This window comes from Octopus bimaculoides, chromosome 12 (genome assembly GCF_046866305.1).
Source record: "Octopus bimaculoides isolate indiv1 chromosome 12, ASM4686630v1, whole genome shotgun sequence".
Lineage (NCBI taxonomy): Eukaryota > Metazoa > Mollusca > Cephalopoda > Octopoda > Octopodidae > Octopus > Octopus bimaculoides.
Window position 1 is genome coordinate 27429618 of NC_142939.1, and position 20000 is coordinate 27449617.

The 20000-nt window shown below is 33.4% G+C and overlaps 1 protein-coding gene across 8 annotated transcripts in view; it reads right to left on the reverse strand.

Moving 5' to 3' along the window:
- LOC106879726 (tumor protein 63) overlaps window positions 1-20000 on the reverse strand; it is a 287201-nt gene that overhangs the window by 38979 nt on the left and 228222 nt on the right. For all 8 annotated transcript variants that reach the window (XM_052972115.2, XM_052972114.2, XM_052972116.2 and 5 more), the window contains 7 exons: window positions 16605-16697; window positions 15663-15727; window positions 7438-7516; window positions 4766-4952; window positions 2366-2476; window positions 1957-2062; window positions 1371-1489 (listed from right to left, as the gene is read on the reverse strand). In XM_052972115.2, the coding sequence (XP_052828075.1) occupies window positions 1371-1489; window positions 1957-2062; window positions 2366-2476; window positions 4766-4952; window positions 7438-7516; window positions 15663-15727; window positions 16605-16697 (760 nt within the window). The remainder of the gene's footprint in view (window positions 1-1370; window positions 1490-1956; window positions 2063-2365; window positions 2477-4765; window positions 4953-7437; window positions 7517-15662; window positions 15728-16604; window positions 16698-20000) is intronic.

A 20000-nucleotide genomic window follows, 5' to 3' on the forward strand; every position in this document is an offset into this window, starting at 1 on the left:
TAAATTTACATAAAATGTTTAACTGTAATTATATTAATAATATAAAATTATATTTTTAATGATTATTTATTATAAACTGAAATATCTTTCAATTTCTTAATTTTGAGGAATAATTTTATTCTATCAGTTCTTCAGAAATAGCAGTTTATAAATGGAAGTACATGACTTTCATGGCATAATTGTCTTGAAACTAAATACCAATATAGAAGTACTAATCACGTGTTGGAATTTCTGACACAAAATATTTTACATATAGTTGCTATGAATTATTATTATTATGCTCACTTCTGTGTAATTGGTGTGGTGTTGATGCCCTAAGTTAAATCCAATCATGAAGGTATATAATTAAATAAGATTCCAACCATGACCACATCACTTTTTTTTTCTATTTTCCAGACATATTGTCAAAGACCACACTGTCCAAAGTGTCCTTCCCTTATTTTAAAAGCATTGTGTGATTCAAGAGAGATTTGGAAGTTAATCCTAGCAGGTCATATCCTACCATAGGTACAGATCTTAATGTGCGTCAATGTATAACCTGAACATTATATATCAAGTTATACTGTCAGGCCAAATCTGAGGTCTTGAGTTAACTTACTTTTCTTCAACTTACAACAAAATAAGTAAACAGATTTGGCATAAATTCTCAGAGAAATTAACTATCTTTCAGCAATATTTCCCAATCAAACTACCCTAGCATAGCATCAAAATTTTCCTAACACCATATTACAGATTCCTCAACATCTTTGATGATAGATTCCCAAATCTGCCTGTGTTGCATATATTAACCCATTACCTCCCATAATTCTATTAACTGGAATTTTTTTATGAAACTTTTGATTTCTAGCATAAAACAGCCTTAGAAACATGCTGGAATGATCAAAATAACATTTCAAAATAACATTTTAAATAGAAATAAGCGAGATATTGGGTGAAAAATTAGCAAACCTCATTTGAATATCAGAGAAATATACCTAGTAGATATAGCAAAAAGGTTAGATATGTGTAAATATTGACAGATAATTACAAAATTTGTAATTTTTAAGTGATCTCACATGAGATCACTGGTAGGTAATGGGTTAACAATTGTTACTTGAGCTATTATTACAAATTAAAATATCACCCCAAGGTGTATTTTACAAAGTAAAATACAACCCAATTCACAACTGAACTAATACTACCACTGATCAACCATCATCATTCTATAATAAGGATCAAAAAGTTTACCTTCATTCATTATGACTTGCATATACAAATCCAAAGAACTGATCAAAACAAGTTACCTCGACTAAAGTCCTTGAGTCAAAATCACTCTATACTTGTAAGAACAATCAAACTGTTGCAAAATTAAGAAAAATTACCCTTCTTACTTTTTTGCGGGCTTGGAGGTTTTGCAGGTGAACAAGCAGCTTTTTCATCAGCTTTTCTGTCTCTACCTGGGCATGCACATATTCTAACTTCAACAGCCCGTCGCCCTAACACTTGATTACTGAAAAGTAAAAAAACAATTCAAAATACAGCTATTGAAATATTTTCTTAAATACAGTTAAATATTTAAAAAATGATATTAGTCTTTAAATTGATATTTCTCTTCCAAATTCATTTACAACAGAAATTAATTACCTGTATTCGTTATGCAACTGTAATATACTATCAAGTACATTAAAGGTTTTATAAGTCCTACCATGTAAGCAGTGCTATTAAATCACTTTTTTAAGGTTATCTCTACACTCATTACCTATTTTTCCATCCTCAACTGCATTGTTTAGATTAGATGCATTCAGTTATGAAACATCATAATAAATCAGTGCTGGCAATGATTTCTATAGAAAATCTATAGAGATAACCTTAAAAGAGAAAATTTCTTTTACAACAAATGCAAAATTGACAATTTTACTAAACTTATAAATGAAATCCATTTTTTACATAAAACTATACTACGAAAGATAAACTTACTCTTTCTCCAGCGTAAATACTAGTTGCATAGGCCTTCTGTTTGGACCTCCAACACAAGAACCAAGACACATGAACTGGTATAAGTTGATCACCCACTCAGAGCCCGCTAGGATAGGATGAAATAATACACATAACAAACTGTTCGGGATTTAAAGACAGTAATATTTAAAATAAAAGAAAGCTAGTTATAAGGTTTGTGTTCTAAATAAAACATTTACTATTTATCTCTTTGAATTTACTGGGAATTTTACTAGAAAATATCATGAAATAAATCAGATTTCTTACAAAAAGTATTTCAAACTTAACAAAATGTACAAGGTCCTTAATATTAACATAATCAATTACAAAACGAAAGTCAGGTTTTGAATTTTTGTAGAATAATATTCAAAAAATTAAAAACAGCAGTTACCTTGTGGCATTTCATGTGGTATTAACACACTTTGACGCCCATTATAAAGATCTTCTTCATACTTAGCTAACTTATGTTCACATCTGACAATGTGTACAGGGGCTGGATGATCTGTCATAATAGAATGTAAGTGTAAATGACTAACAAGCTGTTGATCAAAAGAGGCACATATAATGAAATGATAGTTTTAAAGCAGTAGAAACATTTTAATTTCAGACAACTCAAAAATAAAAAGTTGTGTCTTTAAATGAAACTGCATAGAATAGAAAGATTTCATAGCTGTCAAGCAATAATCAAAATTAACCTGGAGATTCAATAAGATATGTAACTAAATTTGTTAGTCAATCACTAAAATCTTTTGTTATGCTTTTAATGCCATCCACCTGACACTACCACTAATTCTTTGATACAAAGTCAATAACTTAACAGAAACTTATATAAAATTACCATAATTTTACGTACAAATCTGCCATGAAATTACCTTCCAAACTCCAGTTTAATATACTAATGAATAAAAAATTTTATTTTATTGGAGCCTTGCAAATTCTTTCTTATTTTCAAAATAAGAAACTTGTATTAGGCATATTGCCACAAAAGGGTTAACATTGATAGTTGCTCCATTCTATACCTAAGTTATTACGATGCTTGCTTAATCCCCAGTTGTTTAACCCTTTTGTTACCATATTTCTGCTGAAATACACAGTCTTTGCTTCAGCTAATTCTTAAACTAATGACGACTGTCAAAAGACTGTCATTTTTAAGTTAGTGTTTGGAACATCATCATCATTTAGCGTCCACTGAAATGAAATTTTGATGAAAGGTTTGAATTTTGATCACTTTAAAACACAAAGTTCTATCACAGAACTAGGGGCAGTCTCAGATGGGTTGGTATCAAAAAGGTTAATGAATACATACAGGGTGTTCAAGCTAAATTTGACAATTTTTTTTACTCTTTTTTCAGGAACACCTAGATGTAGTGGTGAACAGTCAACAGCATTGGAGAGAATAAAGACCATAAAGTTGTAGTTAAGAAAAAATTAGCTGACATGGAGGACTAAAAACCATTGGAATATTGGAAAAGAGTTACCTGTATCATGAGGATTCATGCTGGGTATCAAAATGCCAACATCATGATTGCTACTCAATGCTCTGTGAACACTGTAAAAGCTGTAAGAAGCAACATGGACAGTTGCAGCAGAGACTACGAAGCCGTAGCCAGCAATAAGGGACACAGCAGACATTCTGATTGTTTTCACACACCAGAATTCATCCAACCACTGCAGGACAAAGTGACACAAGATCCAAGCAAGGAAATCTGGGCTTTGGTGAGAGAGATGGGTGTTGAAGTTGCCATCATATAACTGATTCTGAATGAGCACTTTCACTGCCACTCACACAAGAGGCACAAGAGACAAATTCAGGCAGCCCAGGTGAACTGTTTGATGGAGACGAAAGTTCCTGGACAAACTGAGATATCCTGCTGAGCCAGGGATAATCTGGTTCTTCTCAAATGAAAAGAACTTGTCAGGACCAGTTGCACAACACCCCGGACAACAACTGGTTTGCCCACAATCCATGTAACGTCTTATGTATCATGAAAACCAAGTTCTCCCAAACTGTGATGGTCTTTGGGTGTGTATCCAGTGAGGATGATATCATGCCACCCCACATCTTTGAACAGGGCTTCAGGCCCAATTCAGATGGCTGTGTGAAGCTGCAAGAGACTGTGGCCGAACCATGGCTCAAGAAGAGCACTGCTGGAAGGTTATATGTGTGACAGCAGGATTTGGTTCCTTACTATACCCCCAGAAAAAGTCAGAAGTGCTTATCGGAGAATTTCTATGACTTCACCAGCCTTAATTTCTTGCCTTGTAATTTCCCTAATTGTAACCCTATGAATTACTGTGTGGGGCACAGTTGAGAAAGACACCAACCACTCTGCTTGCAACACCAAGACCAAGCTGATGGCCAAGATCAAGGAAATGTACAAAGACCTTCCTGGAAACACAATGAGGGGCACATACACAAGGTTCTAGAGCCATCTTGAGGCCATAGTGGAAGCTGAAGGTGGCTACTTTGAATAAACTGTAATCTCCCAGTCATAATTTAGTTGAAGTTTTTGATTTTTTTAAAATAATTTTATTTTTGGGTGGGATATTGTTTTCTTTTCCTTTAATGCAAACTGTCAAATTTAGCCTGAACACCCTGTACCTTAAAAGTAAATACCAATTCCCAATAGCAATTATCCATATATAAAATAGGAGACCTATTTTCTGCTAAGCAAAGTTAGCTTATAAAATAATGTACCTTGACAAGAGTTAAATTTCATAACATTTGAAACTGTGGTTCAATATATTCCACACTCAAATCAACAGATATTATAACGTAAATTGTGCTTACTTTCATTATGTTCCTTAGCAGTTGCATGGTTTGGACATCGCTTTACTACTTCTTGAACGTGTTCTGGTTTCATGAATATTGGCATTGCCCGAATCTGGCAACCAGATGGAGGCGTCTGTAATGTCTTAAATCGAACAGGACATGTGGTAGCCATTCTCACATACAATTTGTCTAATTTTTCGGAATACTGTGAGAGAGAAATATATTTTAATATTAATTTCTATTTGCACAAATATATGCATGCACATATGTATATTAATGTGTATAATTACAGAAAATACCTTACATTATTTTAAATCGTTTTGCAATTTTTACTTCAAATCTTGCTACATTGAAACTATCATTACAGGGTAGAAATATCTGCCTGCTCAACTTTCTCTTAATTACTTTTTAATGTTTTGATAGGGATTTATATATATTTTATCAGACATAAGCAGAATCTATAAACAAAGAGAATAATGTACAAAGTCATTTTAAAGACCTTTTTACATGTGAATGCCTTTGGAGATGTAGAAAAATAATGGATATGCTTAAGGCACATAATATTGTTATCAATCAGTATTACAATCACAGAAATAGAACATTAAGCAAGAAATTTATTCAAGGAAAGTGATGATGTTTAGCTACTGCAGTATAAAAATAAACTTGATAATACCGTCTTTATAGGGGCACAATAATGTTGGTAGACATCAGAGGGTGACACAACACAACCTACTACAGCATTGTATACACCTTTACTCAACAAATGGCCAACACAGAAGGAAACATAGGAACCTTTACATGGTATCTCAACTTGCTAAAAATTGCAGCCAAATCTATGTCAAATCAAACACTACCATCTTAAAAATAAAAGGAAATACTTTGGATAATGTTGTTCTAGATAAAAAGATAAAATAGTTGCAGCTAGAATGCCCTTCATTACCGATCTTCATCAGGGCTGTCCTGAAAATAACATCGAACACTATACTAGTACTTGTTAGTCAATCACTAAAATCTTTTGTTATGCTTTTAATGCCATCCACCTGACACTACCACTAATTCTTTGATACAAAGTCAATAACTTAACAAACTTATATAAAATTACCATAATTTTACATACAAATCTTCCATGAAATTACCTTCCAAACTCCAGTTTAATATACTAATGAATAAAAAATTTTATTTTATTGGAGCCTTGCAAATTCTTTCTTATTTTCAAAATAAGAAACTTGTATTAGGCATATTGCCACAAAAGAGTTAACATTGATCGTTGCTCCATTCTATACCTTCGAATGAAACCCACATAATTATACAGCTAAAATGAGGGAACCTTAAGACACCTTGAACAAAAACAACATTAGTATCATTGGAAGGAGGCAATGTTGTCAGCAGTGTCCAACAGTGATACAGTGGAGACAGGCGATGGAGATGGAAGTGAAAATATTAATGATAAGATGTAAAGTGTTTTATATTCTGCAATCAGAACATAAGTGTCTGACATAATTTATAGCAACAAAAATTGAATGAAGAGCTTTATTCAGTTATCTATAGATGTTTAGTCCTACTAAACAAACATTAAAAAGTAGTTCAAAGCTTAACAAATCAACATTTGAAGAACAATCTCTCCAGAAGTGTCAATGTTGGCTACCAGCCCAAAACAAGCTTAATCATTAGATTCTTCTGATGTTGTCAATCAATTTTTGATTACATTTTAAGAGGATTTATTCAACACTCATTCAAACAATATAATTTAGTGGTGATGTATAAGAGTATTGAACAAAGTTTCTGTAGATTGTCAAATTTTAAAAATGTGCATTGATTTTCATCCTGTTAGTTGGTTTTGGTTACAGGGATTTTAGCAAATTATAACATTAACAGTTGTTTTATATATATATATAAATATATATTATAATATTAGGGACAAAATCCAAAATTACAGGTAAAAACTCAATTAAAATCAATTTATAAAAAATTTAAATTAAATTGAGCTTTATAGATAAAATATATATAAAATATATAGTTTTAGGGAAAATAACCAAGTTTCAGGAACTCATCGATGAAAATCCACTATCACATATAGAAAAATTAATAATTAAAAGCACAATAAATGAGTATAATATAAAGTAAAGTAAATATCATAAGATAAATATTATATTTATCTTATGATATTTACTTTACTTTATATTATACTCATTTATTGTGCTTTTAATTATTAATTTTTCTATATGTGATAGTAGATTTTCATCGATGAGTTCTTGAAACTTGGTTATATATTTTTTATATATATATATATATATATATATATATATATATATATATATATATATATATATATATATATATATATATATATATATATAAACTAACAACATAACTTGGTATCTGTCAAGCAATAATTTCATTCCTGCTTCAAAACAGTGGTTAGCAGTAGTGAAAACAATCCAACAATAAGACAACTGATGTAAGTAAAATATGTTGAATTCACAACACCTCGACAACTTCGTACAACATCCCAGTATATCTCAATTTGGATGAAAGTCACAAGCAGATTCAAATCATTCACACATTTCCATATCAGTCAGCATCACTTAACATCTATGTTCCATGCTGGCATGGGTTGGATATATCACTTTATATTTTCATATTGCTTATAAAAAGAAAGAAAATTAATCCTTTTTCGTGCTATTACTTACTGTCCAAGTAGTTGATTTCGTTTCCTTTGAGGGTTGTGCAAATGATATTTCGAAGTGGTAATCACCAGGGTAATTTGTACTGAAATTTTTTTGAAGAAGAAAAAAAATCTCAAAATATTTAACATTTTTTAAAAGCAGGTTTGATTTATAGATTAAGCTATATTAATTTACTTCTCTATTATTTTATTGACTTTTCTTTAGTGTCTAGGGATCTGTGGCTGGATCTTTTGCAGTAAGACTGATGCAAGAACAAACTGAAGTGTTTTGGAAAAGAATTCGAGAAGGAGGAATGAGAAAATGGTTAGTGCAAGTCCTAGGAATAGCCAACTTTGGTCTGATTTTAACTCAGAGCATAAGGGTGAACAAATATCAAAAGATATTTTGCCCAATGCTCTAACAACTCTACTGATTCTTGCACTAGGATTTAGTTATTTTTACTTTACAAAAAAACACCATGCAGAAGATCATTGCTTAACGTCCGTTTTCTATGCTGGCATGGGTTGGACAGTTTGACTGGAGACTGGCAAGCCAGGAGGCTGCACCAGGCTCCAATCTGATTTGGCAGAGTTTCTACAGCTGGATGCCCTTCCTAACACCAACCACTCTGAGAGTGTAGTGGGTGCTTTTTACATGCTACCAGCACAGGAGCCAGTCAGGCAGCACTGGCATCGGCTATGTTTGAATGGTGCTTTTTACGTGCTACCAGCACAGGGGCCAGTTGGGGCAGGGGGCTGGCATTGACCACATTTAGATCATGCATTTTACATGCCACCAGCACGGGGAGTCAGTCAGGTGGCACTGTCAATGATCCAGGCATGAATGGTGCTTATTGCGTGCCAGATATTAAACAATATAAGAAAGAAAAGAGCAAGAGTGGGTATGTTTGCCCTTTTCAACCTCAAATTTGTAGTTATAATGTGTAGTGTAATTTACATCATCATCAGTGAATTCATGACAGGTTGTAAAAGCTATTAGACACAAACATAATTGTGAAGAAATTCTCTCCACACTGGAAGTATGATGAACAATGTGACAATGATTGCAGTGTTTTCCAGTAGATGCTGGATGATATCAAGTACATCAAACAAAATTACACCAACATTATTGACCTATTGATATATAAATATAAACATCTAAGTATGTTACCCCATTTCTCCATTCCCCATTATATTGCTGAATTGTACATCATCATTATTAAATATTGATTTAACATTCACCTTTTCAATGCTTGTCTGGATTAAGGGCTCACATAGCATATTTCCATATAATCCTAACAAATACCATCATTTATCAATATGATTTAATAAATTCCTTATTATATCCTACTATATTCTTTTGGATATTCAGAATACTCATTAATATTTAACAACAAAAGATAAAAAGAAAAACAATGATTGTATTATTTCAAAATCAATTTGTTATTACAAAGAAAAAACTTACAAAATATGGTATGAGGCTTAATTTTATTTCATGATTACTAAATTAAAAAAGCTAAAACTCAATTTAGACAAAAATTAATTCAAATAAGCTGTGAAACAATAGTATAATTATCAATTGAGACAGATGACTGCAAAATGTAGGCAACGTGGTAGTAATTGTTTGTATGTAATTCTCAGTAGAAAACCATCAATTATAACAGTATAACAACTAATAAATATTACAATGATCTCAGCAATTTCTATTTTTAACCTAAATAAAGCATGAAGAGAAACTGAGGGAAAAGGTTAAGAGCTTTGCTTTTCCTAATGGCTAAAGGTGTGAAATAGACCATAGATTAACAGACCGGCAGCAACAATACATTCAAACATTGGCTAGTTGGTCACTAAACAGGATAGGATATAGGCCAACAGAATAAATCTATAATTTAATATAGTAGCTATCCAACTACAAGTTCAGGTCATTGTCAGATAGGTGAAGACCTATACATAGGTAACTTTTATTTATTTTCACAAACAAATGCTATCAGATATCTTACAAAGAAAATCATGTCAATATAAATGTAAAAACTAATCACATGTTCAAGTAAAATAAAAAAAAACATTTTTTATAAGCATTATTCTAATGTCTAAAGACATGTACATGTGTTACTGTATGGATATTTTTGTATGAACATAATACACACAAGTATTTATGTGTGAATATATTTTATCAGATGTCAATCTTAGTGCACACACACATTTATCTATATAGATATATTTTATGGATGTATTTTGAGTGTATGGATGTGAAAGTGTGCATACACACACTTGTGTGTGAGTGTGTGAGAGGCAGACAATGACAGAAAATGTGTGTGTGTGTGTGTGTGTGTGTGTACACAATTCTGCACATCTGAAGGAACGCAATTGTCAAAAGGAAATGTTAACTTATGTACTAATGAATCCACATAAAAAATTACACAACATAAGCTGATTGTTATGCTGTCTCCTCATTAACAAAAAAGAAATATACATGTATAAATACACACACATACAAAGTCATACACATATACAAGCAAAAATAGTGTTACATTAGCAAATCTGATAGAGTTGATAAACACACACACACACACATATATCTACACACAACACTCACACATCCTTTTTGAGTATGCATACATGAAAGGCAAAGTATTTTGGTCTTTTTTTTTTTTTTTTTGGTTGATGAAAATAGCACACAGGTTTCTATAGTTGAATTACATCGAGTTTCTTTTTAGTCGTATGCCATAATTAAGCAAGAGTAATAATGTTTATTCATATATATGTATATGAAATATATTTTATTATTTCAAAACACACACTAAGGCAGGGTGAACAAGCAGCTAAAAGGAACAATATTAAGCATTATGCTATTGCTGCTGAACACTTCATATCAACCAGATTCAAGGAGACATTTATGTACACAAAAAAAAATGTCAATCAAACTGTTGGAGAGATTTCACTGGATATACCAGACTTTCATCTGTTATGTACTCATGCACAATCAACTATGTAGGGAGTACTTAGAGCACTCACAGTCAATTAAGACATATGTGTTGTTATGCAGTATGTTCTTATTTAATTAAAGGCTCACATAGCTACAGTGAAGACAGGTAAATGAAGTTAGGTCTGGACTCGATGGAATTCTGAATGGTTGGTAGCCCAGCAAAAAATTACCATTTTATGACTCAGATAAAACAGGAAAGGCTGTAACCCTATTTTTTGCTGTACCTCTCAGACAAGCGAGCTTAACATAATTGATGTCCAAACTGAACTTCTGCACAGAGATATCTAACAGAAAAATATAATACAGTTCTATATTTAAGAGATGAGGAATTATGTACATTAATTACATTTAACGGATATTTATCCTCATCTTGTTTGTTGTTAACACAACGTTTCGGCAGATATACCCCCCAGCCTTCATCAGGTGTCTTGGGGAAATTTCGAACCAGGATTCTTATTCCTAAGGTATTTTTTTCGACGCTATTATTATTATTCAAGTCACTATCTGGAATCAAACTTGGAATTTTGGGGTTAGTAGCCCGCGCTCTTAACCGCTACGCCATATGCCCGGGCATATGGCGTAGTGGTTAAGAGCGCAGGCTACTAACCAAGATTCCGAGTTCGATTCCAGACAGTGACCTGGAGATGGGGGGAGGGGGAGAGCAGCAGCAGCAGTAGCATTGAAAGAATACCTTAGGGATGAGAACCCAGGTTTGAAATTTCTCCAAGACACCTGATGAAGGTTGGAGTGTATATCAGCCCAAATGTTGTGTTAACAACAAACAAGATGAGGACAAATATCCATCAAATGTAAATAATGTAAAAGAAAAATATAAGCAAGAGAGGATTCCAGACAGCTGCAATACTAGAACAAATATTTAATGTGGATTGAGAAGTTAGCTAGGCTAATGGAAGTTGTATTTAGTAGATTTAGATGAAGAACAAGAACAAGGGAAAAAAAGAAGGCAAACACAGCACAGTAGTGTAGTAATGGCTGCATTATGTTTTTATGTTAGTTTACCAATCAGCTGGATTGTCATTCAGTCTAGAATGTTTGTACATGTAATAATATGCACCATACCAAATATGTTAGCAGCACTGCAATGTGAGTCACACTTCAGCTTTGGAAAAGAAGTCAGTATTATCCTGATATTGTGGCACTGAATGTTCAGCTTTCATTTATCTGTGTGCTTTGATTTACACAACTCTTCACCCATTTACACTAACACACATAGCAATCTATGCTGTTGATATAACAACCTCTCACAACCTATTTACAGAGCCACTAATCAAGTCCAACAATATATCTAGGAGCTAGAGTCCAGAACTCAACAACTATAAGAGTGAAAGCAGAACCAAGCCAACCCAAACTATTACCCTGCTCCACACGTATATACATACACGAGTGCACGTACACACACACACACATAGAAAAACTTAGTTTAGTAACATGTGTATGTCACAGTGGCACACATGTAATATATGTTACTAGTTACTGAATTCACTTGTAATTTGAGCAGATTTGAAATGAAAATTCTGTTACAGATTTAAGAAATGTTTGTAAGGTTTTATTCCATACCACATTAACATGACTATGAAAAAGGCAAGTTAGATGTTTCATAAAACCCAGCTAAGTTCTTAATTATTTTTAGAATTTAATTGACATCTATCAATGATAAATTTCTGTTAGAAATATAGTAGAAAGGAGATAATGATAGGTGAAATAAGATATAGTAGAATTAATTATTCCTGCAGAGAAACACTGTTAAACACCTGTGATTGAGTTGAACTTACAAAGCATGAGGCAATAATTCATTAGCTGATCCACTCAGCCATTTCAACTCGTCAGAGGGCAACAGTGCAGATCACATTTTTAACTGATGAACTTAGAAAAGTTATAAACATCATCATCATCGTCATCATTTAATGCCCGTTTTCCATGCTGGCATGGGTTGGAAGATTTGACTGGGGACTGGCAAGCCAGGTGGCTGCAACAGGCTTACAATACTTTAATCACTGAACTATAACAAAACAATAAAAACAACTTTAAACATCAACTGTAAACTATAGAAAAATGAGATGTGTTCCAAATAGTTTTATGCAAGTGTTAAGTTGATAAACTAATTTGACATGTGAAGTTCCATTGCTGATGAGGAAAATTTCACTGAGTATAAATAAGTTTCACAGGTTATAAAGTAAATTTCATTAGCAGTTTATTAGAAAGATGGGAATCCTGATATACAATACAGAAAACCTAATAGATTTCAGATAAGGAAGCATTCTCAGAAATGAAAAAGCCTAGCTGATTGATAAGTGAGGGTTATTTACAATACACATGAAGGGAGTTAAAAATACAAGAAAATAGACAGCAACCTGTTAGAAATTTAATATAGAGGTACCTATCCGCTAAAGTTAAATGGGAGCTTGCATGTACCAATGATCTAACATTCAGAATCCAATAAAACACAGCAGGAAATGTTTCAAACTAGAAATAAAACAGTTTAAAATTTAAGACTAGGATCCACAGCAAGTTGAATGTAAGACCTAGATGCTTTGAAGAAGCAACTTAGTTCAGAAGGCAAGAAATGATTTTGTTGATAATGCTAAAAATAGGTTTTTAAAAGATGCAATGTCTACTGAAATGACATGTACTAGGCAGAACACTGAAAAATTAGGTGAACATATAGAAAACTACTTTGTAACTTAGTGATTTAGATGACTCAATGAAAATAGCACGTCTGACACTGTAATTGGGGGGGGGGGGCTCATGCTGGCAAGGGCTGGAATGGTCTTCTTATTGGAACCCTTTGTCATAACCTTCAAGAGGTTCAACCCCTGAGACCAGCCTTCACTATTTCTTCCCATCTCTTTCTCTGCCACAGGCTCCTTCCATTTGTATTACTTGGTCCTCAGTTAAATCATGTTCTGTCATTTGTGAACATATCCAGTGTACCAACTTTACACATTCCCCAATCAACACACCTGGTACAGCATAATAAAATCTGTCCATTGTTTGCAGAGAATATCTATTTATTGCTAACAATATTTATTCTGAACTTTTTCCACTCTATTCTTACTCTGGCTGCAATGTTTTCAAAACACTCTAATCCTCCATTTCTATTTAGGTCAAGTACACAACAGAAGCTATTTAGGTCAAGTACACAACAGAAGCTGCCAATTACCCCAGAGAAGCCCTCTGACCCTTTGAAATAATATATTTTATGGGTATGAAATCTTATCCTGTCAGCTTTCCAATGATCCCACTGCATCTCATATACACTCATAATTTACACATTCAGTACACTGTACAGAATTCCAGACAACTTCTTTCCTGCATATAGAATATGGCCATTTCTCAGGTAGCAACAATAGAGCCCTGTCTTCTATACCACTAAAACTTTTGTCACTGTAAAATATAGTTTAAGACCATGTGATTCTAGCATTTGTTTCCACATTTGGTATTTCTTCTCGAGATCCTCAATAAATTAATTAAGGAATTGAGTATTGTTTGTTTAAAATTGCAACATTAAACTATGAGAAAGTTTGAGTTCAAGACAAGAAGGTAGCAGAACATCAGAGGTATTGGTGTAAACAGAATAAATAATTACATTATATAATTAAGCAAATGAGGTAACCTACAAACATTAAATACCTACAAGAAATAGCAGTCAAATTTCTATCAAATCACAATCAACCATCTTAAATAAGAAGAGATACATTGGAGAATGTGGCCACTGATGTGTAAAAGGATGGGAAGAGTGTGGCTCTGATTATTGATCTTTTTGATTGGGGCTGACTTCAGAGATCAACATCAACATTAGTATGTAAATATAATGCAAATGAAGAATATGTACAAAGCAAGTTTGTAGTGGAAGGAGACAGTAATAAGAGACAAAGAAGGAAAATCTAAATTGGAGCAGTTACTCGAAGATAGGAAAACATGAGACATTATGTTGTTGTTGTTGTTGGCACTCCATCGCTTACGATGACGAGGGTTCCAGTTGATCCTATCAACGGAACAGCCTGCTCGTGAAATTAATGTGCAAGTGGCTGAGCACTTCACAGACACGTGTACCCTTAACGTAGTTCTCGGAGATATTCAGCGTGACACAGGTGTGACAAGGCTGACCCTTTGAGTTACAGGCACAACAGAAACAGGAAGTAAGAGTGAGAGAAAGTTGTGGTGAAGAAGTACAGCAGGGTTCGCCACCATCCCCTGCCGGAGCCTCGTGGAGCTTTAGATGTTTTCACTCAATAAACACTCACAACACCCGGTCTGGGAATTCGAAACCGCGAGTCCGCTGCCCTAACCACTGGGCCATTGCGCCTCCACGAGACATTATGTAGATCACTTGAAATAAGATTTAGTGGCGTTGAAAGGTATTATCTATATGATAGATATATCAACATGGAATAAAAAGACCTAGGATCCCTTAAAAACAATACTTTATCATCATCATCATCATCATCATCATTTAACATCTGCTGTCCATGCTGGCATAGGCTGGACGGTTTGATCAGGGCTAGTAAGCTGATGAGCTGCATCAGATTTCAGTCTGATTTAGCATGGTTCTATGGCTGGATGCCCTTCCTAATGCCAACCACTCCAAGAATGTAATGGGTGCTGTTACATGCCACCAGCATGGGTGCTAGTTGCTTGACACCAGTAACTGGCATAAATTATATATAAATACACACAATTAAGTATTGAGACAGAGTTTATGAATAAATTTTCATTTGCACATGTGTATTCAGCCTTGCAATGCAATTAAACTCCAGAACTAAACAACAATTGGCAAATAGTATGGTAGAGCTAGTATTTACCTGAAAGTAAATATGTGAATAAGCACTTTTCCTTGTGATATTCTCTTTTAGTGTCAGGATAGAGTTATGCTTTTATTTTGGGGGATTCTATTGGGAATGTTTTATTCCCAATATTATTCCTTGTCTTTAGAATAATTTGTTATCTGAGTATCCTGGTGAAACCTTTTGCTTTCCTGTGTTGCTTGAATATAGTTTATAACCATATAAGAAGTTTTCTTGCTATTTGCCTTGCCAATTTCTATTTCAGTTTAGAAGTTAGATTGATATTGACGATAATCATGCATTGAATCTCTTGAACTAATTTAGGTAATGCACATACCAACTACCAATTTTTGTGGCTTTATTAGTTGTATTAAACAACAAACAAATCGATTACATTTTCCAGCTACACAAAATGAGATCTGCCAGTAAATATTTAAAAAATTCAAACCCATAACTTACTTAGATGGAACTGTTGGTTTTGGAGATTGGATGCTGTCATGAGGATAGGGTGTGGATGAAACAGGCTGAAATGAAGTATTTTAGAAGAATTAAAAAATATTATACAATGATAAGTAGAGAACAATATCTTTTTTCTTTAAACACTAAATAATTATTTCCTAATTTGATTTCGAATGACCATCATTATTAATTGCTACTGAGCTTCTATTTATGGCCTAATCAGAAAAGGAACAAAATGTCACCCACCATGCTTTGCAGCAACAGTGGGTTACTTTGCAGAAGAATTTCTACATTTAAAATTCTACTTTGCTAGGCAACTTTGATGATCTTCCATAGATACTAATGATGGAATGTATCTAGCTTCTTGGCCATCTTTGCCTATATTCTTCCTGTCTCATTGCTATACAGAACTGTTAGCAGGAGCAGTGCACTATATAACCAAAGTTTTATGTTAATTCTGATGCATGTTATTCCCCAGTTTTGGCACTTACAATAGAATATAGACTCAACTTTGCCAATACTGCTGTTTACATCACTTTCTATACCTCCACAAGTGATCATACTGACCAAGTACAAGAAATTGTTCACAACTTCCGCAACAAGCTATCATAGCAGAGTTTTCCCCCAAGTCATTCTAGACCCTTCTATAATGTGGCTTAAGCTCAAACATCTAAAGGAAAAAGAAAGAGGAGCAAGATATAGAGAGATGCATGTGAAAAATAAAAGCCAAAAAGAAGACATCTCATGGCAATTAAAAATGCAGTCGTCAGGATTTAATGATATCAATCATTGTAACTGATTATCATTATAACTTAGTTTCTCAGATATGTGTATTTAAACAACTAGAATTTTTAAACAATTTCATTTTGCATAAACATGCAAACTATGGAAGAAGAACTTTCAGTGTAACAGTTCATATATTAGAAAAGTGAAAATACTTACTACTTCATCATAATTACAGGTATTTCCAAGAACACTTGGCTGACAGTCATTTAAACCTAGCTGATTGTGTGACTGACCCATTATGGGATTTAACTGAAAAATAGGGAGAGAAAATATATGTCAGTATCAGCAGCAGCAATAATAATAATAATAATAATAATAATAATAATAATAATAATGTAAATATTAGCAGTAATCTATAGAGTCATGGGAAATTGAAAACAAGATGTCACAGTTACAATTATAGGCTCAGTTAGATAACAGGTTACTACCATTATACACGGCTTGTCAGTGATTTTATTGGTATAGTGTATTGGCAGTCACAAACAGCCAGCTTTGGCATTTAAGTAGTCAATACTCCAATATTTCATTGTATATCAGTCATTTAACTAATAAAGCCACCTGTAAATATATAATTTACACATTACACACATATATTTGCTTTTACCTTAGACACAAAAAAGGAAAATTGAAGTTGAAACCACCAGTTTTTGAACTTAGAATCCTTCTAAGAGAACTAAATATTTGGTCTCATTGCAGTATTTCTACCAAATCTGAGATAACAGTTTCTTATATTCACAGTGCAGACAGAATATATTGCAAGTTAACTTAACCCGTGTACATTGCTAATATTTATCTTAAACTCAAAGACTTTAAAACATAGAGACATTGCACTAACAGTATAAGCCAGGTTTTCTTCTATGTCATAGTATTATCACCTCAAGGTCTAGTTTTCGACAAAAACTAACATTTGTTAATTCTAATTTGTCAAAAAAATAGCAATCCTTTATTACATTAACTTGTATAGTAAAATCCATAATAGTTTCTACTTTATAATGCCTAAGGTAAGAAGAGTATAATTCATAACTCATGTCAGAAAGGTGATGGGGTGTGGAGAGCAGGAGCGAATGAATTTATAGTAATCACTATGAAACTTAAATGGTTGAAAGTGACTTTATTGCAGTAACATAAGCTAAAGGAAGAGAAGGAAGGTTCATACTATAGCCGTCTTTGAAAAGAAAGACTAAATAATTAATGATGTTATACTTTACAAGTAGCAACAAACATACTAGGTGTAACAACAAGGTCTTACAAAAGAGTAAATTTCCTTGTAACAACTATCTGGTTTGAGTGTTGAAACATGAAAATATACTGCAATAGAGTTTAAAAAAAGGTGTCTCAATAGTTGGCCAGTGGCTGGAGAGTATTATTGAATGAAACAGTTACCTACTGCAAAAAAGCCACACACACACACACACAACCTGCCACCTTGTATTTTTTTTTCCAAAGTTTAGAAGTGTATGACTGACACTTTTCCAAAGGTGCTTTTTAAGCAAATATAGAAACAATTTTCAGCTAAAAGATTGTGAATTTGTATTTTACTCAAATCATCACACAATGTCCTTCAATCAAGTTGTGTCTTCCAATAGCTTCGAAGTCAGTCATATTGTCTAGTTGGCCTATATAGTCTTCTTGGAGAAGTGGCTGCAACACATTGTGTCCTCTTCCGGTTACCCTAGAATCATCCTGACAACTAAAGATTACCTCCAACTACATTTACATTTTTAAGACCTGCAGACTTAATAGATGCAGCCAATGAGCCACCTAACTGGTCCTGTGCCAGTGGCATGCAAAAACCACCATTCAAGTGTGGTCAATGCCAGTGCTGCCTGACTGGACTCCGTGCCAGTGGCACATAACAATCACCCACTACACTCTCGGGGTGGTTGGCGTTAGGAAGGGTATCCAGCTGTAGAAACCTTGCCAGATCAGATTGGAGCTTGGTGCAGCCGCTTGGCTTGCCAGTCAAACTGTCCAAAGAATGCCAGCATGGAAAGCAAATGTTAATGCCAGCATGGAAAGCAGACGTGAAACAATGATGATGATGCTGATGAATGCAATAACAAGTCCAATGGCTAGCAGATCTCATGCATTTAATTGCCTATTTGCATACCACCTGCCTGTTCAATTTGTGTCAATTACAACTTCTTGAGAACAGTCAATTCTACAGAATATTTTACCCAAACATTTCAGCATTCGAAAACCAGTTAAGCACTATATCTGCTTAATTTCATTGTAAACCACAAAAATCAATAGTTTATTGTAAAAATTATCCCTATACACACAAAAGTGTAGTTGAACTGAAGAACAACCAAAGTGGAATAAATTCTTATCCTTGAAATAATTAACAAATACTCTAAACATTCTGAAATGAAATATTCTGCCAGATTAAACCAGGTGTCTTCTCACTCAGATATCTTGGGCTAGCAACCTTTTATAATCATTCTAACTAGTCACTCTCAATGAACTAGATAAATAATTATCATTAACCATTATATTTGTAAATAAATTCCAAAATCAGACAACCTAATGGAAAACATCTGGTAGAAAAGCCTGGTAAAAATTATCAAAGCAAAATAAGAAACTTTTCTCTTAAACACATTGTATTTAATCTACAAATGCTACTAAAAATAAACCCTAACTTCTAGTTTTTACTACTTTTTTTAACATAGCTTATCTTATATAGAGAGAGAAATGAAAGGGTTACTGATTCATTCTACACAGCTATTCCTTGTTTCTTCTGGTTTACCATTATCTAACGCTAAACCATTCACCTTTTTAGTAGTACAACAAAGAGAACTTGTGGCAAGATGTGATACTATACTAAACATATTGGTATTTCTATTTCAACATAAATAGTTCATCATTTCCAACATTTTAATCATCAGTTCATGAGATGAGCCCAAAAATGAATCATCAATGCAAGCCGGTGCAAGATCATAGTAAATTTAGTTTCTATTTCTGGAATACACTTTCATGAAATCCAGTAGACAATACAATATCAAAATGAGCTTCAAAAGTAGACAAAGGTGAATTTAGTAACAGAAATCATAACAAAGCAGTTAAACTGTGAAGACATTATTGCCAACTTAATTTTTAATTGAATGGTCCCTAGTTGTAAATAATGTCTAAAACCAGAAGCAGATTTGTTTAAAAACTGTAATGAAAGAAAAACAAAAAATGAAACCGGTGGATTCTATCTTTGAAGTTCTGACTATTAAAGAAATGAAATAGCTTATCTTAAAACTAAGGTTACTAGTACGTGATTACTCAACCTGCTAGAAATAGCAATCAAATCTTTCAAATCATATCATTGCTTTGCAAAAGTGAAACACATTAGATAATATAGTCCTAGATACACTATATCTGAAATAAAAGACATCATGCTCATGGCAAGAACATCTTTGATCATCATTCTGCGTAATCAAAACTGACAAGGGACTAGTTTAGCAACAACAGAAAAGGAGGTTCCCAAACTATCTAGTTCCATACTAGAGACAATTTAACCTGGTTAAGTAATTCACTTTGGAACCAAATGGTCACAGGTTTGATTCA